Genomic DNA, 21,737 nt, shown 5'->3' with positions numbered 1-21,737 from the left:
TAGTTTTGAAAGGGAAGGCACAAAGTGACTTCATTTAGGATCTGAAACCATCCCTTCTTATCTGCCTGTGGATGGACTCTTTGTCCCAGGGGTCTAGATGCTTGTTGTTTGGATGGCTTGTCCCCGTTGGCATCTCTTTTGTCAGTCTCAGGATTTGAACTCAAGGCCTGGGTACTGTTCCTGAGCATTTCTGTTCAAGACTAGCACTGTACCACTTTGAGCCACAGCACCACCTTCAGAATTCTGCCACAGCACCACTTCCAGAATTTTGCTGGTTATTGAGAGATGAGAGTCTCACAGGGATTTTTCTGCCTGGGCTGGCTTTGAACCATAATCCCGGATTGCCCATTACTCCCAATTGAAGCAAGGAGATCAAATAGAAATAGCATTAATGGAGGGTACCAATAAATACTTGCAAGACGTTTTTTGTATTTTTTGTATTTTTTTTTTTTTTTTTTTTTTGTTATTGGTTGTGGGGTCTGAACTCTGAGTCTGGGCACTGTCCCTCAGCTCTTCAGCTCAAGGCTAGCACTCTATCACTTGAGCCATAGTGCCACTTCCAGCTTTTTTTCTGCTTGTGTGGTGCTGAGGAATTGAACCCAGGGCCTCATGCATGCGAGGCAAGCACTTTACCACTGGGCCAACTTTCCAGCCCTGCAAAAGTTATTTATCCAGGCTGGGAAGGTGGTTCATTGGTAGAGTGCTTGCCTTGCATGCATGAAACCCTGGGTTCAATTCCTCAGCACCACATAAACAGAGCCAGAAGTGGCACTGTGGCTCAAGTGGTAGAGCACTAACCTTGAGCAAAAAGAAGCTCAGGGACAGCGCCTAGGCCCAGAGTTCAAGCCCCATGACTAACAAAAAAGTTATTTATCCATCTGTGAGTTTGACTAAATGCGACATAGGATAAAATCTGTAATGACAAACTCAGTAAACATGAAAGTTTTAAAAAAGCAATGGAAAAAAAAATTAAAAAAGCAATGGATTAAGCAATCTAGTTAGTTTCTAATAACATAGCATTATAGGATACTAATTACTTGGGAAACAGACATTAAACAGGGAAAATGGCATTTGAGTTAAAAGGTGGTCATTTGACGGATCTTAACATAAACATTTAAGTGAACTTTAGTTTAGTTGCCACTTAGTTTTGTGTGACAAACTTAATAGTGCACAAAAAAATTACTTTCATAGATGGATATAAAGAATGAGATGCTGGTTTTACATTAGTGTATTAATCTTGACCTTATTTAAATCACAGCCAACTTGATTACATACCAATTTTACCAACTTTACTTATAATCCCTATCTTTTAAGACATACTCATACCATCTGCTACATACTCAAACCTTCTAGGGGTTTTTCTTTCCATTTTGGAACAAACATTTAAGAAAATTCTTACTTTTCAAATCCTTTTTTATCCAAAGGATACCATTTTTTGTTTCCTCAATTTCCTTTTCCAGGGCTTTTTTTTTTTTGTCAGTCATGGGCTTGAACTCTGGGCCTGGGCACTTTCCTCAGCTCTTCAGCTCAAGGCTAGTGCTCTACCACTTGAGCCACAGTACCACTTCTATTTTTCTGGTGGTTTATTGGAGATAAGAGTTTCATGGCTTTTCCTGCCTGGGCTGGCTTTGAACCGTGATACCCCCAGATCTCAGCCTCCTGAGTAGTTAAGATTACAGGTGTGAACCACCAGTGCCTGGCTTTTTAAAAAACTTTATTTTTTATTATTTTATTATTATCATTATTATAATTTTTTGTTGATCGTGGGGCCTGAACTCTGGGCCTGGGCGTGGTTCCTCAGCTCTTCAGCTCAAGGCTAGTTTTCTACCTCTTGAGCCACAGTGCCACTTCCAGCTTTTTCTGCTTCTGTAGTATGGAGGAGTTGAACCAGGGCCTCATGCATGCAAGGCAAGCGCTCTGCCACTGAGCCACCTTCCTAGCCATCCAAGGCTTTCTTTACTAAATTTCTTCTTTCTTTACATTTTTCCTTCTTGGTTTTCTTCATCACAACTGGCTAGGAGTGGGGCTGGGTCTCATTTCTTTTACAACTTCCATTGATAAAGATTTTTTCTTTTAACAAGCAGCACACTTGATAATTAACTCCTTTGACACAAGATTTACAATTGCAGTTAAGGAACAAATAATCTAAGGAAATATCAATATAAACAAAGTAGAAAAAGATTACTTTTTTACACCATAATGACAGTTTTTATGTATTACAATGAGATTACTTTGAACATGTTCATATACACATTCATTTGTGCACAAAAGTTTTAAGGCTTGATTAGGTTTTTAAAAATGTGAAAATCGGCCATAGTTCTTTTTTGAATTCTAATGGCAACACTTAAGATTTAGCCAACAACTGACAGAATTTAACAGAATTTCTATGCTTAAACAAACATTGATAACAACAACAGAGAAACCTTTAAAACATTTTCGGTAATGAGGCACATTAGTATATGAATTGACCTTTGAACACGCAGGAGAGTGAAGACAGAGTAAGCTTAGTGGAAGAATGGGAGTTGCAGAAAAACCCACTGTGTGGCCGTTGTCACTTCCTAGGTGTCAGTATCCAGGGCCTGTAGTGAGAATTGGGGGAGTGGTGGGTGATCCTCCTCCAGGGAGCTTTCTGCAGCCTCCTAGAGGAGTTTGCCTTAAAGGAGAAATTAAGAATCCAGATTCTGAAGTGAGTGGACTCAGGAAAGAGAAAAGGATTGGATTATTGTCTGAGTCCCAAAGACAAAAAGAAGGACTAGTTTGTTTTTATTATGGGATTTTGGGGTGGGAAAAAGAGGGCAGTAAAGGAGAGAAGCTAGCCCCAGTGTGTTGGCCAGTCAACCACTCAGTGATAGACAGCCAGAGCCAGAGCCAGAGGTCTGTTCATTTAGGGTCCAGAAGGGAAGAAAGTGTATTAACCCGAGAAGGGGGTGGGGAAATGTATAAGTTTGAAGGGGCTTATTTGACAGGGTTTATGGGGAAGAAGCCCTAGAGGTAAAAGTTTAACCCAGTTTTGTTTGAACTCTAAGGTTAGTTGAGTTAAAATTACTTAAGGGTTTTGTTAGCTCTCTAACTTTCACTGGGTCTGGGGGGTGGTAGACAATATGATTGTCTGTCCCATGGAGCTAAAGAGTGCGTAGTTAGAAAGAGAGAAGGGCTTGCTTAGAGGGATGGAAAAGACAGTGTAGATAGCGTAAGACCTTTTCTATTAGGGGAAATTTGCTTAGAGAACAGATTGTTTTAGATTAGAGAATCTGGACCAACTGCAGAGAGCAAGAATGTAGTTACAAGAGCAAGGAAGGAGAAAAGGATCTCTGGTCTAAAGATCATTACACACACACACATATACACATACAGAGAGAGAGAGAGAGAGAGAGAGAGAGAGAGAGAGAGAGGGAGAATTGAGGCTTGAATTAAGGATCTCAGTGAATCCTTTACTTCTTTTGCTCAAGGCTGGCACTCTGCCTTATGAGACATTAGTGGTTAATTGGAGCTATGAGTCCTACTGAATTTCTGTTGTTGTTGTTGTTTTTGGTCGGTTGGGGGACCTGAACTCTGGGCCTGAGTGCTGTCCCTGTGCTCTTCAGCTCAAGGCAAGCTCCCTAACTGCTTGAGCCACAGCACTACTTCTGGTTTTCTATTGGTTTATTGGAGACAAGAGTCTCACGGATGTTCCTGCCCGGGCTGGCTTTGAACAGGGATCCTCAGATCTCAGCCCCCTGAGTAGCTAGGATTACAGGCATGAGCCACCGGTGCCCGGCTTCCCACTGAATTTCTTTCTCATGCTGGCTTTGAACTGCATTCCTCAAATCTCAGTCTTCTGAGTAGTTAAGAGTACAAGTGTGGCCAGGCACTGGTGGCTCACACCTGTAATCATAGCTACTCAGGAGGCTGAGATCTGAGGATCATGGTCCAAAGCCAGCACAGGCAAGAAAGGCTATGAAACTCTTATCTCCAATAAACTACCAGAAAATTGGAAGTGGTGTTGATGTTCAAGTGATAGGGTGCTAGCCTTGAGCTGAAGAACTGAGGGACAGTGCTCAGGTCCATACTTTAAGCCCCATGACCACCACCACCACCAACAAAAAACCCAAGAGAGTACAGGTGTGATCCACCAGTGCTCACCTAGAGGATTCTTGCTTGTTTATTTGCTTTGGCATTATAGTGATGGAACTTAAGCTTCACACCTGCTAAGCAGGTGCTCTACACTTAGGCCTCATATCTGCTAAGCAGGTGCTCTACAACTAAGCTAAACTTCAAAAGTGAGAAGGGGAATAGAAATGCTATGATTGCAAGTATAGTAGGCTTTAAAACTGTCCAAAAAGATCTGTTGCCTGGGGAGGAGAATGCATCTCTGCCTTGTCAATGTCAGGCTTGGTTAAGTAACTGCCCTGGCCAGTAAAAGATGAGCAGAACCCCTGAGTTTTCCCTTCAGGGAAGTGGTGGAGATGGTGCATAGTTCTCCATGTTCTTTTTCTCTCTGCTATGAAACTGCTATGAACCATGGCTTGGTTCCAGTGCAGACAAAGGCAGGGTAGAGCTACACTTTGACCTGTGAGAACCATGTAATGTGAATAAGAAATAGATCTTAGCTATTATAAGCTTCTTATTGGAGCATTTGTCATTGTGACACAGTCTGACCTATACTAGCCTATGGGACAGCCTAGGGATAAGACAAGGGAGCAAGCAATCATTGTAGAGTGGAGTATTTATGTAGGTGGACAAGATTTAGTCAGAAAGGCAGGCGGGTCCTGAGTAGGAGTGAGATTGATCTAAGACCAACAGTGAAAGGGAATTGGGTGGAAGCCAGCAGAATTTGCTGGCTACTATTTCAACTTTGTCTCAGGTCCTTGTCTTTTTTTCTGGTCCTGGGGCTTGAAATCAGGGCCCAGGGACTGTCCCTGAGCCTCTTTGTGCTCAAGGCTAGTGCTCTACCACTTGAGCCACAGCTCTACTTGTGGATTTTTCTGAGTAGTTTTTTGGAGATAAGAGTCTCACAGACTTTCCTGCCCCAGACTGGCTTTGAACTGATATATGGGAATTTGATCATAAGCTATAGAGAGGCCACTGAATGTAGCTAGCACAAAGCTTATAAAGACAAAAACCATATGATTGGGGTGAGGAACCAAACCTAACAAAAGTGTTATATATAAGCAAAGCAGACTATCTAGGGGAACAATCGGGGACAATCAAGTTATCTGGGGAAACAATAAAGGGCAAGCATTTTCTGGAACAGAACTTTCCTGGGGCTAAACATGACACATCTGTGATTCAAAGAATGACCTATTTCAACTCTAGGGCTTTGGGAACTGGGGTATCACCTGTCAAATGCCAGGATAGCCATGGGACAACATGATGCTAGACCTAGTATCCTTATTTCAGAACAATGATCCTTACATTTCAGATCCTCCTGAGTAGCTAGGATTACAGGTGTGGTCCACCAGCAACCTGAACCAGGTCTTTTTTTCTCCTTTTAAAATACTTTTTTATTGTAAAAATACTTTACAGAGGGGTTACAGTTACATGAGTAATGTAATGAGTACATATTTTATGGAGCATTGTTGCCTCCTCCTTTGTTTTCCCCCTACCATCCCTTCCCCACCTCCCCAACTACTCCCCTCCACCACCAAAGTTGTAAAGTTCATTTTCAATATAGTGCCTTGTACATCTCATTGTTACAATGGGTCAACCTGTGTATCTATTTAAGCATTTTGTTTTTTTCCTTCCCCTCCCCAAATTAGAAAAATGTATATACAAGATGCAGGGCACCAGAATCAAATACAGTGAAAACTGGGGTTATACTGTGGGGGAAGAACATACCAAAGAAAAAAACACAAAAAAAAATCACATAGTACATTATAAAGACTTTAAAAGCAATAGCAAGCAAGAAAAAAAACCAAACATTTGAGTTCATTTCATTTAACATCATCTTATATGGTCACATGTACATAGCTTTTGACCTTTTTGTTTGTCCTAAACTTATACTAGTTGTAAGGTATATTAAATAGGTAGGTTTCGTTAGGTAGCCAATGAAGAGAACACCAAGTGCTATCCAGGCAGGAAAAGAAGTTTATTTATCAAACGGCTGCTCCTGCCATGCATGATGGAGAAGCATGGCTGAAAAGGAAAAGGGGGTGGGCAACCCACCCCTGGGCCAGGACTTATCTAGGCCAGGGACAGGAAGAGGTGTGGCCACACTGGATCTGGATGTGACCTCAGGGTCTGGGACCCTCCTAAGGTCAGATGGGAGGCATGTGACCAGAGGTGGCCCAGGATGTGACCTAGCAGGAGGGGAAGGTGACTGCTTCCAGGTCTGCCAGTTACCTAGGTAACAGATACTGGGCAGAAACTTAGTGAAGAGGTAGGGAGGTGTCCCTGTGCAGACCTTAAACTAGTTATTGCAAATAAGGGAAACCATGGGACCTATGTTTCTTTGAGCCTGGCTTATTTCACTTAATATAATTTTTTCCAAGTCTTTCATTTCCTAACAAATGGGGTAATGCCATTCTTTCTGATGGAGGCATAGAATTCCATTGTGTATATATACCATATTTTCTTGATCCATTCATCTACTGAGGGGCATCTGGGTTGGTTCCATATCTTAGCTATGGTAAACAATGCTGCAATAAACATAGTCATGCTGGTAGCTTTAGTGTGGTCTTGTTTGTGAACATTTGGGTAAATGCCCCAAAGTGGGATTGCTGGGTCATAGGGGAGCTCTATGTGGAGTCTTTTGAGGAATCTCCATACTACTTTCCAAAGTGGTTGAACAAGTTCACACTCCCACCAACAATGCAGTAAGGTTCCCTTCTGTCCACATCCCCTCCAGCATCTGTTGTTATTAGAGTTCTTGATTATAGCCATTCTAACTGGGTTGAGGTGGTATCTCAATGTTGTTTTGATTTGCATTTCTTTTATGGCTAGAGAAGTTGAGCGTTTCTTCCTGTGTCTATTGGCCATTCTTATTTCCTCTTCAGAGAAGTTTCTCTTTAAGTCTTTAGCCCACTTATTTATTAGGCTGTTGTTTCTTTGACCATTTGTTGTTGGGGGATTTAATCTTTTGAGTTCCAGGTATATTTTAGATATGAGACCCTTGTCCGTTGTATGACTAGTGAAGATCTTCTCCCAATCCATTGGATTTCTACTGATCTTGCTAGCTATGTCCTTTGCCATGCAGAAGCTCTGCAATTTCATGCAATCCCATTTGTCCAACCTTTCTTTGATTTTTTGTGATTCTGGGTCTCTATTCAGAAAATTTCAACCTGTGCCAAGGAGCACTAGAGTTTCTCCTATTCCTTCCTGTAATATTTTCAGGGTGTCTGCTTTGACTTTGAGGTCTTTGATCCATTTGGAGTCATTTGCAGGGTGATATATAAGGATCTAGCTTTAGTTTTCTACAGGTGTTTAACCAATTTTGCCAACACCATTTACTGAAGAGTCTGTCTTTCTTCTGTTCTATTTTATTAGCTTCCTTATTGAAGATTAGGTGGCTGTAGATCTGTGGGTTCATTTCTGGGTCTTCAGTTCTATTCCATTGGTCCTGAGGTCTGTTCTTGTGCCAGTACCAAGCTGTTTTGATTACTATGGCTTTGAAATTTGGTATTGATATTCCTTCAGCACTGTTCTTTCTGTTAAGGATTGTTTTTGCTATTCAGGGTCTTTTATTGTTCCATATGAATTTTTGATTGCTTCTTCTATTTCATTGAAGAATGAGGTTGGAAGATTGTTAGGTATCACATTGAATTTGTAGATAACCTTTGGAAGTAGTGCCATTTTTATGATGTTGATCCTCCCAATCCAGGAGCATGGGAGGTTTTCCACTTCCTAAGTTCTGCTTTAATTTCTTTTTTCAGGTTTTTAAAGTTTTCATCATAGAGGTCCTTCACTGCTTTAGTTAACTCCTAGGAATTTTATTTTTGCTGGGGCTATTACAAAAGGAGTTGCTTTCCTGATTTCAGCGGCACTCTTCTCATTGTTGGCATTCAGAAAAGCCATTAATTTTTGAGGGTTAATTTTTTTTTTTGTCGGTTGTGGGGCCTGAACTCTGGGCCTGGGTGCTATCCCTCAGCTCTTTAGCTCAACCCTAGCATTCTACCACTTGAGCCACAGCACAACTTCCAGCTTTTTCTGCTTATGTGGTGCTGAGGAATCGAACCCAGGGCCTCACGCATGCAAGGCAAGCACTCTAACACTGAGCCACCTTCCCAGCCTGAGGGTTAATTTTATACCCCAGTACTTTGCCTGGCCCAGGCCTTTGTCTTAATTGACCAAAGAAAGCAATGTGGAAAGCAACCCACTGTTCCTTATAGTGTTCTGAGCAATCTGACAAATCTCTGTAGGAAAGTCCTGGGAATCCGTTGAGAAAAGACTTCCATCTGAGAGTATAAAAGTGCCTGGGGTGCCTGGGTCTCTCCTGCCCTGAGCTGTGGCAGTTGGCCATCTCAGGAGTGCATTGAAACAGAGGTGCAATCAGTAACTGATTCTAAAGTCATTTGGACATGGAGAAAGGTATAGACAAGAAACCAATGAACCCAGAGAGCAAAAACAATTAAAATAGCACTTAACATTTTCAACCTGACTTAGATCAGGCAGTAGCTGACCACTTTTTGAATAAAAAATTATTCAGGATGATCATGTGGCTTAGTAATGTCTTTCATTGTATTTTTATTTATTTTTTTTTGCCAGTCGTGGGGCCTGAACTTTAGGCCTGGGTGCTGTCCCTCAGCTCTTCAGCTCAAGGCTAGTGCTCTATCACTTGAGCCACAGCACCACTTCTGGCTTTTTCTGCTTATGTGGTGGTGAGCAATCGAATCCAGGGCCTCATACATGCAAGGCAAACACTCTACCACTGAGCCACCTTCCCAGCCCTCATTGTATTTTATTTATGTTTTTGGTTGGTCATGGAGCTTGAACTCTTGACCCTGGATATTGTCCCTGAGCTCTTTAGCTAAAGGGGAGCACTCTACCACTTGAGCCACAGCACCACTTGTGGTATCCTGGTGGTTAATTGGAGATGAGTCTCATGGTCTCTCCTGCCTGGGCTGGCTTTGAACTGCGATATTCAGATCTCAGCCTCCTGAGTGGCTAGGATTACAGATGTGAGCCACTGATGCCCAGCTTGTCCTTCATTTTAATGATGAATAGCAGGGAAGAAAAGACAGCAACAGTTATGGAGCCTAACAAAAGTTTCTGTTCAGGCAGGTCAGGATAATCCTGGGTGACCATATAGCTTTGGGCAAACTATGAGATTCTGCAGCCTATGAGATGAGTCAGCCTTCAGCTGGACTGGAAAGATCCAGGAAGTGAAGACTGAAGGATTGACTCCTGCCCCATTACCCTAGGCACATATAGACACCAGGCAAAATAACCAGATATATGCAGTCGCATTTGACTGCCAAGTTCCTGTCACCCTAAGCAGATCATTCCATTCTTGGTCTGACCAAAAGTGCCCACCCCTAGCCCCGAAGGGACCACAGCCTGGTTTTTTTCTATTTGTTTCCTTGTTAAGACCAATATTAGCCTGACCCCAATCTGGCAGGAAGGTTGCTGCCCCTGGCTGTGTCTCAGTGAACAGTCCTTGCTGGTTGAGATGGAGTCTGGCCTGTTTTTTTTTTTTTTTTTTTCCTCCTCCATTTTCCTAACAAACACAAAGGGTATCGCAGAGCCTCTTCTGTAAATGGGTTTAAGAACACCCATGTTGTAGGATTTGTGGGAGGTGACCAATTTATATAACCCAATACTGTGCCTAGCCTGGAGTTCGCGCTCTGTGAGCATTCACACCTATCTCTCTTTCATTCCTGGGACTTATAAATGAGTTGTAGGAAAACTAGTACTGAATGGATTAAAAGGGAATGTCACTGCGAGTGCAGGGTCAGAACACAGCGACTTAATTTGTGTGTGTGTGTGTGTGTGTGTGTGTGTGTGTGTGTGTGTGTGTGTGTGTGTGTGTGTGTGTGTGTGTGTGTGTGTGTGTGTGTGTGTGTGTGTGTGTGTGTGTGTGTGTGTGTGTTTGTCCTACTCAAGGAATAATACCTGAGCAGATACACACAGCCTTTCTTATAGTAAGGTTTATTTCAAGGAACAAAACATCCTCTGAGCCAGGCATCAGTGGCTCACACCTGTAAATCCTAGCTAGTCAGAAAGCTGCTTGCTGAGGATCATGGTTCAAAGCCAGCCTGGGCAGGAAAGTGTGTGACTCTTTATCTTTAATTAACCACCAAAAACGTTGGAAGTGGAGTTGTGAGTCAAGTGGTAGAGCAAGCCCAAGTGGTAGAGTTCAAGCCCAAGTATAGATACATAGACAGAGAGAGAGAGAGAGAGAGAGAGAGAGAGAGAGAGAGAGAGAGAGAGAGAGAGAGAGAGAGAGAGAGAGAGAGAGATTCCATTTCCTGGTTGGTGATAGGCAGCTCAGAAACCCAGCAGAGCCAATAAGTTGCAGTGAGATTTTCTTTGTTCTAAACTGTTTAGAATGAAACACATCCATGAGCCTGTCTCCCAGTGAAGGTAAGCATGACACTACAGAGACAAAGGTAAAATCAACACAGAAGAGTCCTGGGAGGAGAAAAGAGAAGGCTACTGACAGCACAGAATTCTTAGCTCAATCCTTGGGGTTCATCTGTTTAATGTCTGACTTGGGCAATCTGAGTTGGCTCTTTGTCTTAAAATGGAAGTTGCTGTCTAAGTAGAACAACTAAGGAGATATATCCCAGGGCCTTCTCTAGAAAATTCCGCTTAGGATGGGGTTGAGTTTGGTCATCCTCAGTCTTTATGGGTCTCTGACTTGAAGCTCCCCTTCCTTATTACGTTGCTTTAAAGCCCTTGGTTGGAAGCTCAACTTTGGCCTTGGGGCTCCTAAGCTCCTATTAGTCTTCATGTGTCCCTAGGGGCCAACTGTTATGGGGGGAAAGCTCCTTCCGGTGTATCTTATCTTTTCCAGCTCAGGCAGGCAGATTTGGGAGCCCTGAGACTGGGCAAAAGCAAGATGACTGTTGCTGTACACTTGGAGAGGAGGGATTTCTCCTCGGCCACCATCCCAGAACATCAGAACTCCACTTCCTGAGCCATGATGGAAAGAGCCCCTGGAGACTGGACATAATACATCTATCGATGTGTCTTCAGGGTCTGGCCAATCGAGTACTCCTATCACATACCCTGAATCAACCTAGTTAAGTCTGACCGTTAGCCAAGGATTCTGGGAGCAATCCTTGTAGATTTCTCACAGATCCACTCTCCCCAATGGGCCCTCATGATGGCCAACTCAGATTTTCCCTACAGAGAATGTGGACCGAGTCTTATCCCCCCACCCCCAGCCCCCAATCATTCCTTTTTTTTTTTTTGCCAGTCCTGGGGCTTGAACTAAGGACCTGAGCACTGTCCCTGAGCTCAAGGCTAGCACTCTACCCTTGAGCCACAGTGCCACTTCCAGCCTTTTCGGTTTATGTGGTACTGAGGAATCGAACCCAGGGCTTCATGAATGCTAGGCAAGAACTCTCCCACTGAGCTACCTTCCCAGCCCTTTTTTTTTTTGGTCAGTCATGGGGCTTGAACTCTGGACCTGGGCATTTCCCTGAGCTCTTCAGCTCAAGGCTAGCGCTCTACCACTTGAGCCACAGCACCACTTCTGGTTTTCTGGTGGTTCATTGGAGATAAAGAGTCTCATGGAGGTTCCTGCCTGGGCTGGCTTTGAACTGCAATCCTCAGATCTCAGCCTCCTGAGTAATTAGGATTACAGGTGTGAGCCACTGGTGCCCGGCCCCAATTATTTCTTCTACTCTTCTACGCCATTCATTAGGAAGGACATGCATTGGATGATTCTAGAATTCAGACCAAGAAGAAGACAACCACCTCTATAGAGGTGCCCCATTCATTGTCACCTTCATCTCTCAGAGTCCTATGGGGCTTGGGTGGCCATAGAGTTCCAGCAGGAAGAAGGAAGCTTATAACCCCTTGATAAAATGGACAATCAAATTTAAAATTCTCAAGGAGCAGGGAAATTCTAAGCAGCCGAAGCCAAGGGTGTTGAACACCCCATGGAAACCATCTTCCATATGGTGCCAGGTCACCGGTACCCCCAGGCCTTCCAGCCTCTTCTTGTACAAGAGTGAATGGTCCCGGAGCAGGTCATACTCACAGCTCACAATGCAAGCCTCCGGGAGCTGAGACAGGATGTCATCAGGGGTGATGATGGGCGTACAGGTTTCACTCCTAGCCGTAGCTGTCTCCAGGTAAGCATCTTCATTCACGGGTCCAGGGACTATGGGCCGATAGCCTCGTTTCTTAAACCTCTCAGGGATGTTTTCGTGGCCCAACCACTTACTGTATTTCTTCCAGAATTCGGGAGACAAATGGGTCCCTTTCTTGATGGTGCTTTTCCACCCAGAGCTGATAGCCAGGTGACAAGACCAGCAGTCAAAGATCATGTCCCAGGTGAGGAACGGGATGTTGTGATTCTGCTGGAAGGAGGGACTCTGAAAATCTACTGCTTGCAGGGAGGCATAGATCAGGATCTGAGCCCGGATGCGGGGGAGGCCTGGATGGTTCCGGAGGAGTTTACAGAGCTCAGTTGCCGCCAACCCCCCCACACTGTCCCCACACAGCACCACTCGAGCCCGGTCCACCCCATACATGTTCAGCGACTTCAGAAAGTGGATGGTGGCCACAGTGCAGTCATTTAGCATGACTGGAAACCTGTACTTGGGTGACATCCGGTATCTACAAAAGAATGGAAGAATGTAGTTTATACGAGAGTCCGAATATGGTTATTTCTACCATTTATGTCTGGCATCATTGATCTTGTTGCTATTCAATTTAATTTATTTTTCTTCTGTTGGTCATGGGGCTTGAACTCAGGGCCCGGGTATTGTCCTTGATTTGTTTTTTTTTTTCTTTTTCTTTTTGCTCTACCACTTTGAGCCACCATTCCACTTCTAGTTTTCTGTTGGTTCTTTAGAGATGAGTCCCACAGACTTTCTTGCCCAAGCTGGCTTTGAACTATGATCCTCAGAACTCAGCCTCCCAAGTCACTAGGACTAGAGGTGTGAGCCACCAGCACCTGGCTAATTTTATTCTTATTGCTATTCATGTGTGCCAGTACTGGAGCTGGAACTCAGGGCCTCAACACTGTTCCTTCGTTTTTTTCACTCAAGTGACTCACAGCTCCTCTTAATGATTTTTGCTGGTTAATTGGAGACAAGTCTCTCTCATGGACTTTTCCTGCCTGGACCGGCTTCAAATTGTGATCCTCAGATCTCAGTCTCCTAAGTTACTAGGATTACAGGCACGAGTCCCTGGCTTCTGGCTAATGACTAGCGTTTTTTTTTTTTTTTTTTTGGCCCAAATTTCTTTTGTTAACTTCCTGAAATCTGAGCATGTGGGAGTAAATATTAGATTGGATGGTGGACCTGATGCGCCGTTGCCTACCCCTGGGATTCTAGATTCATTCAGCAGCTTCCAACCCTATGTCTTAACAGAAGGCCAGCCAAGATCATCAGAGCCCTGTCACTCGCTGTTGGCAACAGCTTAGCCATCACTAACAGCAGCTCCATCTTTCTGAGCCTACCTGGCGTTGCTGGCCTGAGTGTACCTGTCCCTGCCTCTTGTTTTGTGACTCTAGACTTGCCTGGGTTTTGATTCTAATGAATTTTGCCCTGCCTACAGGGGATTCATACACAAATCTCACCAGAGGCCAGCAGAGCTCATGCAGGATTCTAGAATATGGTTGTTCGCTGAGGACTTCCCTTCCCCGTAGTTCAGATGATTCCAGAAATCCAGATTTCATAAGAATTTTCATCTTTTTATTCTTGCATTGTCAGACAAGGGCCTCACTACGGAGCCCAGGCTGGCCTCAAACTCTCCATCCTCTTCCTGCCCCAGCCTCTTGAGTACTGCACAATTATAGGCATGCACCACCATACCTAGTCAACTTTTTTAAGGAAACATACTTGTCAGCCATTTCTAGTCCAATATGCTCATTCCAGGCTCCTCTGGGGTGGAGTTGGGACAGATTCTCCTCATGATTGTGATGATCTCCATCAGAAATCAAGGTATCCAAGTTACTATTCATTGGCAGAAAGTTCCTTCTATTGTCTAGCCTCAGTCCCTCCTGCTGCAGGAAACTTACTCTTTCCCCTAAGTCCCTTCCCTTGGAAAGAAAAGGATATCAATGGGAATAAAAAAATGTGAAATCAGAAAACAGAACAAAGTTATTGATTAAGGGCAAAACCTTTTGATAGAGAGAAACTCCAGGTCGAATGGCCAGTATCAGCCTTAGCCTTTTACATCCTTGCTAAAAAGCAAAAGAATATCTTTCCCTCTCTCAGTCTTCCCAGGCTGACAAGCTTTGAGTTTATCATGAACATTGATGACAACCGCAGACAGCCTCAAGATTTATCACAGGTTAAACTGAGCCATTGTGTAAGTCAGAAGCTTGCCCTCACCTAAGGTTGTATTTTGACTTCTGTAATCCAAGAATATGTTCTGACTTTGTAATCAAATATCAATAGCATCAATAGCATTGGTAGAATCAATCAGGCCGACCAAGTCAGGATTATGTTTTATGTTTTGTGTATGCTTTTGCGACTCAAGGCTATGTTTTGCTTCTGTAACTGCTTGCTTGTTTTGGCAAATGTCACCTGTGTGTGACCCGTTCATATAAAAATTCCCCATGAAAAACAAATGGGGCTGTTTCCAAAGCTCTGTGAGCTGGAGACAGTTGCCTCGTGACTAATAAAAGGCTTCCAGCCAGATTGACTGAGTGCTGTCTTATCTTACTGGGAAATTAGAATGCTACAATGATCTCTTAGTTTGGTACAACCAGAACAGTTAAAAAAAGAGGCCAGCGATTGGACAGAGACTTCCATTCCCCTTATATATTCCCCTTATATTATAGAACCAAGAACTGTAAAGGAAGGACTTTGTCTAGGACTCTCTCTTCCTTCTCTCTCTCTCTCTCTCCTCCCCCCCTCTCTCCCTCTGTCTCTCATATCTGTATGTACATCCTCACTTTTTTCTCCAGAACTATTCTTACTATAGAAAGCTGGGCATGTGTAAAAGTTAGTAACTGACTTTCCTGAATGCTTATGCCTTTGAAGGTTGGAAATCGTAGAAAATACCACTTTTTTTTTTCCTGCAAGGACACTTCTTTGCAGGGGACTTCTCTGGATGCCAAGTAATCAAGCAGCAGACAAGAGGTTCTGGGCCGAGCTAGCTTACATTTGCCCCAGCCAGTGTCCACCAAGCCCTCTTAGAGGTTCCAGTGTGAGGTGGTAACTCTCCGGACATGTCTGTAACATGAAAAACCTGTTCTGCTCAGAACAAGGCTGCCACCCCAGTTGGGCATAGGTGGTTCACACCTGTAATTCCTAGCTACTCAGTACTCAGGATCATGGTTCAAAGCTAGACCTGGCAGCAAATTCATGAGACTCTTACCTCTAACTAATCCCCCACCTCCACAAGCCAAAAGTGGGACTGTGGCTCAATTGTAGAGTTCCAACATTCAGCAAACAAACTAAGGGATAGCCTCAGGTCCTGAGTTCAAGGCCAAGTTGTCACCCCCCAAAAAAAAATTACTCCCACCCCAACCACCAAAAAGTAGGCCTGTAGAGATGTCTGCATGGAGCCCTAGCTGACTTCCAAACAACTGGGCATCGAAGTGCCTCTGTTCCCACATCCCCAAGGACCATGGGGGCATGGAGGATGGTGAGCCTGGCTCCAATTCCCTCTCTCTCTCCCTTTTCCTTTCCTCCCTGGCTCCTTCATCCCCCTCACCTCCCCTATCATCTTCCTGCCCTGTTACTCCATTCCAAACCACTTCCACCCTCCTTTGCTCACCCCACAGACAGGACCACAGAGTCACTCTCCTTGCACAAGCGTAGGCAGATCTCATTGTAAATTTCTGGAAAAGAAAAAGGTTGTCACAGTTACCAGGTAGGCTTCTTCTTACAGGCAGAGTACTTGGCGGGGCGGGGGGGGCACATCTCACTGACTGCCGCTGACCAATATTACAATCTGGCCTACCACTGGTTATGAATAGAGAGGTGGCTCACACCTGTGTTTCTGGCTGCTTAGGTGGTTGAGATCTGGGGATGGCAATTTGAAGCCAACCAGGGCAGGAAAGCCCACGAGACTCTGATCTCTAATTACCCAAAAGGAACCAGAAGTAGAGTTGGAGCTCAAGTGGTACAGTGCCAGCCTTGAGGGAGAAAGCTAATCGAGAGTGAAAGGGGCCCTGAGTTTAAGTGCCAGGACTGGCAGCATGTGCATACCCTCGCACCCCCCCTTCCCCCCCTCCCCCTCCCCCCCCCCCCCCCCCCCCGCCTCAGCCCATGACTTTTACAGAGAGATTAGAAAGCACAGCTGAGACCATAAAGCTATTCTCCCCAACCCCCTCAGAGGTTAATCAAGATAAACTGTCTCCATTTTGAATTTTGACTCTTGAATTTTCTTCCCTCCAACCCATCTCTGCTTCTTTTTCTGTTTTGACAGACGCGCGCGCACACACACACACACACACACACACACACACACACACACACACACACACACACACACACACACACACACACACACACACACACACACACACACACACACACACACAATACATGGATTCCGACATCTGCAGATTAAACAAAGTATAGATGGAAAAAGAAAAACAATGGTATATCTTCAATGAACACAAATGAGTTCTTCAAATCTTTATGGGGCTTGAACTCTGGGCCTGAGCGCTGTCCCTCAGTTCTTCAGCTCAAGGCTAGCGCTCTACCACTTGAGCCACAGCGCCACTTCCGGTATTCTGGTGGTTTATTGGAGATGAGTCTCATGGACTTTCCTGCCCCGGCTGGCTTTGAACTGTGATCTTCAGATCTCAGCCTCCTGAATAGCTAAGATTACAGGTGTGAGCCACTGGCATCCAGTCACAAATGAGTTCTTTATCTAACATTATTCCCTAAACACAATTGTTTGACAGCTATTCATATATTTAGTGATGAGGTGTTCACATTGTGAGTACATGGGAAGATGTAAGGTTTTCCTCTCTTTTTGTGGTTTATTGGAGATAACAATCACATGGACTTTCCTGCCTGGGCTGACTCTGAACCATGACCCTCAGATCTCAGTCTCCTGAGTAGCTGGGATTACAGGTGTGAGCCATCAGTGCCCAACGTGGGGTTTCTTTTTACTGGGAGACAGGGTTTCACTCTATATCTTAGGCAGGACTTGAATTCTTGGTCCCCTACCTACAGCTTTCCAAGTATTGGGACTACAAGCATGTGTTACTTTGCCTGGCTTATTATGCTATCCTATATAAGTGACTTTAGTATTTGGCAGTACTTCAGTATCAGCCAGGATTTCTGGAACTCATCCATACTGAGGAAGGAGGGAAGTCTCTCTCTCTCTCTTTTGCTCTCTCTTTTCATCTGTATCTATATCTGATTTATATGTCTATATCTATGTCTCTATAGATAACTCCATTTATATCAAATGAGAATATATACACACATATTCTATTATATATAATATATATACTATACACATACACACACATACATACAAGAAGAGCTCAGAACAATTTCATATCTCTGTCATCTGAATACTCTGGAACCCACTAACTACTTTGTTGTTCACAGTCCTCATCATGAACTTTCTGTCTGGGAGGATCACAGTTCTTTCAAGTTCCTTCTGCAAGTACTTCAGGAGGCCAGAAGAAAGCAAAAGACTCTTACTCAAGCTCCCCAGGATGGTCCCACCACCATGGTAGAAGACAATGCCGGTCCTGGGTGTGTCACAAGCTGCCCTGGGTTGGTACAGCTTCACAGGGATCGTTCCAAAGTGAAGATCTGTGACCATAACACGTGCATCCTTTTTTAAGGGGCGTAGATCGTGTAAAAAACAGACAAATTGGGATGCAGAACAGATTCTTAGTTTCTCAAGAATTCTTCCCTGTTGGAGAGAGAAGAGGGAATGAGTGAGAAAGGACTCTGTATGAGACATTTTGCATGTCACCAGGAATCCAGCCCTCACAGCTGCATGCCACAGAGGGCAAGGAAGGACTGAGAACGTCAACTAGACCAGGGCTGTCTGCTCACTTCCTTCAGCATCCTCAGCACAGCTGCAATAGAAGCCACACCCACTAGGCCAGTCTCCACCCACTCTCTCAGCTCACAAATACATCACACACATATGTCACACCAGGCTTCTGGCCAACCATCAAGGATCTCTCTATGAGGAACCCTGGCTCTTCCATGAGGCTCCTATGAGCTTTTGTGCTCATGGCTAGTGCTCTACCACTTGAGCCACAACTTCACTTCTTCTGGCTTGTTGGTGGTTAGAGATAAGAAGATCATGGACTTTCTTGCCCACACTGGTTTCTTTGAACAGGAGTCCTCAGATCTCAGCCTCCTGAATAGCTAGGATTACAGGTGTGAGCCACTGCAGGCCAGCTAGAAAAACTTGAATATATAAAATTCATGCTTTATCAAGGAAGACCATTTCATTTATTTTGTTTTGTTTTTTGTTTTTGCTGTCCCTGAGCTGCTTTTGCTGAAGGCTACCACTCCACCACTTGAACCACAGCACCACTTCTAGCCTTTTCTGTGATTTAATTGGGGATAAGAGTCTCAGGGGTTTGCTGCCTGGGCTGGCTTTGAACCATGATCCTCAGATCTCAGCCTCCTTGTAGCTGGGATTACAGGTATGAGTCACCACAGTGCCCAGCTGGCAATTTCATTCAGATGTAGTCATCACACTGTTGACGCAAATGTGATCAAATCAGTATTTGCTTTCCTGTGGGTAAATAGGAAATGCAGAGAGATCTGATATGCAGTTCAGTACTAGCCAAGTCTCACTAGTAGCTGAGTCTCAGCATTTGCCAGATCCACAATAGATGAAATAAAGATACCATGACAACACCTCTATTATTCTTGGTGGCCAAGTTGCAGCCCTGATGTGACGACAGTGTTGTATCTTAGGAAAATGGAAACATAGACTGCATTTCAGTAAGAGATTTGTGGTGCAAATAGGGGTCATATGGGCCTTCTCCCAATTCATGGGCCTCTTGAATTCTGTTCTCTATAGACTCAGGGAATCCAAAGTGAAAAGGTCCAGTTCTCATTCTGCTCTGCTGTGCTTTCCCACTAGCACTGGCCTCGGTGTGAAACTACTTACTTGTAACCTATCTTTGTGTGGGGTTCCTTGTTCATGGATTGGCCCCCTACCATCACTTTATGAGATGAGGTTTCAAGCTCTGTGTAGGTAATACCCTGCCTTAGGAAGGGTCCCTCTGTCTCCGTCTCTCTCCATGGAACTCAAGTCCAGGACAGTGACAAAAAGTAGTTGCATAACAGCTCGATTGCCGCATAAATCAACAAGTAGTGCTTGTGGAGAGTATGCATGGAGGGGTCACTGACAGACGTGACACACTGTCCAGGCAACTCAATGCACGCCATGAAGTAGGGGCTGCTCTGTTTCTCTACAGATGAAACCAAGTCATTGTAACTGAGAATCTGGACTATGGAATTATGAGAGTCAAGGTCAGGAATACCAGACCTGGTCAAGACATAACAGCAGATGCTCTTCTCTCTGACTGAAGTTCTCCTGGTAGGAGTACTGCACTTGCAGTCATTTTTTGCTGTGTAAGGAATGAAAAAATATTTTCAGTTTTTAACTTCTGGGCATGATGTGCTGAGTTTTCACTATAGTCTCTTTGCAAATGTTTCAATAAATGACACATGCTGGGCACAAGAAACAGAATGAGCTGAGCGCTGGTGACTCACGCCTGTAATCCTAGCAACTCCGGAGGCTGAGATCTGAGGGTTGCAGTTCAAAGCCAGCCTGGGTAGGGAAGTTCATGAGACTCTTAGCACCAGAAAACCAGAGGTGGGGCTGTGGCTCTATGTGGTAGAGCACTAGCCTTGAGCAAAAGAGCTAAGGCAAGTACCCAGGCCCTGAGTTCAAGCCCCATGGCTGACAGAAACATACAAAAAACACCAAACCAAAAAGAAAACCCCCCAAACAGAAAGAGACTACCATATTACCTAAACAGTTTTCTATCTTCTAAAAGAAAAAGTAGCTTTTTTTTTTGTAAGTTGGAAGTCTTGTTCATCTCTTTATGTTAATCTAAGTTGTTACCTGTTTATGCTTGCTGATTCTAGCTACCAGGTCCTCAGTAACTGGAAAAAAAGCTTCATTTTACCATACAGACTGATGAGGGCTAGAACGCATGGTGAGGTATAAACGGGATAACTTAACTGACTGCTATAGTTTTGATGCTGAATGCCCCCAAAGACCAATGTATTGAAGCCTTGGTTCTCAGAGTGACACTACTAGGAGAGCCTTCAGGAGGTGGGGCCAAGTGAGAGGTCTTTAGGTTATTGGGGTGGGGCTTAAAAGGACAATAGAACCTCAGCAGTTTCCTCTTCCTCTTTCTCCCCCTGACATATGCCGTGTTTAGTTCAGTCACACACCACATACTTTGGGCCAACAAATCATGGACCAGAATCTTTGAAATTATGAATCAAAATGAATACTTTCCCTTTATAAATTTATTGGCTTGGGTATTTTGTTACAGTCATAGGAAGTTGACTAACACATGAGAGTGAATCATCCTTTGAATTTTTTTTTTTGTGGATATTATCCAAGTCCAACTTCAAGAACACAGAAGAGGCTGGAACCAACCACCTGAGAGGGATTATGCAAGCTCAGAATGTGCTATCAGTCAAGTTCTAGTGGCTCACACCAGTAATCTTGGGTACTAGAGGCTGAGATCTGAGGATTCCTGTTTGAAGTCATCCTGGGCAGGAAAGTCCATGAGACTCTTATCTCCTATTTCCTAAGGAAGAAGCTGGAAGTGGGGTCGTAGCTCAAATGGGAGAGTGTCAGCCTTGATTAAAAAAAATAAGCTAGGGATTGGGAATACGGCTCAGTGGTAGTGTGCTTTCCTAGCATGCTCTGGATTCAGTTCCTCTACTACATAAACTGAAAAAGCAGGAAGTGGCGCTGTGGCCCAAGTGATAGAGTGTTAGCCTTGAGCAAAAGAAGCTCAGAGACAGTGCCCAGGCCCTGAGTTCAAGCCACAGGACTGGCAATCATCATCATCATCATCATAAGCTATGAGATATTGCCTGGGCCCTGAGTTCAAGCACAAAAAAATAATCACACCTTGGGCTGGGAAGGTGGCTCAGTGGTAGAGCGCTTGCTTTGCATGCATGAGGCCCTGGGTTTGATTCCTCAGCACCACATAAGCAAAAAGAAAAAAGCCGGAAGTGGTGCTGTGGCTCAAGTGGTAGAGCGCTAGCCTTGAGCTGAAGAGCTGAGGGACAGTGCCCAGGCCCAGAGTTCAGGCTCCACGACCAGACCAAAATAATAATAATAATAATAATAATAATAATAATAATAATAATAATAAAAAAATGATAATAATAATAATCACACCAACTACAGATGAATTTGTCATCAATCTTAGCCACATGCTTCGTGCTAACCTGTGTTTAGTTAATTCACCTAGAAGCTTCTGTTAAGTAATTTTCCCCAACTCCTTCCTTCACCCTCAGGAAGAGATAATGAAGCACAAAACTCACCCATGTTAATGCCAGCTGGAAAACACAACTGAAAATCCTCAATTTCACTGGGTGGCCAATGTCTTTGGGGATGTATTCGGTGAAAAGCTGTCTACAGATCACCCACAGTGCCACTCCCAGCCAGCACACACAAGCAGTTGCAAGGAAGACCAGGGCCAGAAACACCAT

The 21,737-nt window shown here is 44.2% G+C and overlaps 1 protein-coding gene and 1 long non-coding RNA gene across 3 annotated transcripts in view; one reads left to right on the top strand and one right to left on the bottom strand.

The window, feature by feature from the left end:
• Positions 1-14,713, top strand: part of LOC138837960 (uncharacterized) — a 21,088-nt gene extending 6,375 nt beyond the window's left edge. The window contains exons 1-3 of one of the 2 annotated variants that reach the window (XR_011375523.1): positions 11,686-12,221; positions 12,328-12,423; positions 14,325-14,713. This is a non-coding gene — a long non-coding RNA (uncharacterized lncRNA). Of the gene's footprint in view, positions 1-11,685; positions 12,222-12,327; positions 12,424-14,324 lie in introns of those variants that run through there. The other variant, XR_011375524.1, reaches the window with a different exon arrangement.
• On the bottom strand, positions 11,934-21,737 carry LOC138837959 (arylacetamide deacetylase-like 3). Its single transcript, XM_070036954.1, has 4 exons — positions 21,570-21,737; positions 17,718-17,934; positions 15,826-15,889; positions 11,934-12,708 (listed from the first exon to the last, which is right to left on the bottom strand). Exons 1-4 carry the CDS (start codon positions 21,735-21,737, stop codon positions 11,934-11,936), a joined length of 1,224 nt encoding a protein of 407 aa, XP_069893055.1.

Source organism: Dipodomys merriami, unplaced genomic scaffold (genome assembly GCF_024711535.1).
Source record: "Dipodomys merriami isolate MVZ:Mamm:240054 unplaced genomic scaffold, mDipMer1.0.p SCAF_28, whole genome shotgun sequence".
NCBI classification, from domain to species: domain Eukaryota; kingdom Metazoa; phylum Chordata; class Mammalia; order Rodentia; family Heteromyidae; genus Dipodomys; species Dipodomys merriami.
The sequence above is the reverse complement of the archived record's forward strand: the minus strand, read 5'-3'. Positions and strand labels throughout refer to the sequence as shown.

Bases quoted from the DNA above. Each gene is read 5' to 3' on its own strand.
- LOC138837959 (XM_070036954.1), bottom strand. From the start codon at position 21,737: ATGGTGTTTCTGGCCCTGGTCTTCCTTGCAACTGCTTGTGTGTGCTGG. The intron at 17,935-21,569 runs GTGAGTTTTGTG...TCTCTCCAACAG, and splicing joins TCCAGCTGGCATTAACATGG to GGAAGAATTCTTGAGAAACT. The intron at 12,709-15,825 runs GTGAGCAAAGGA...ATTCTTTTGTAG, and splicing joins TCTGTGGTCCTGTCTGTGGG to ATACCGGATGTCACCCAAGT.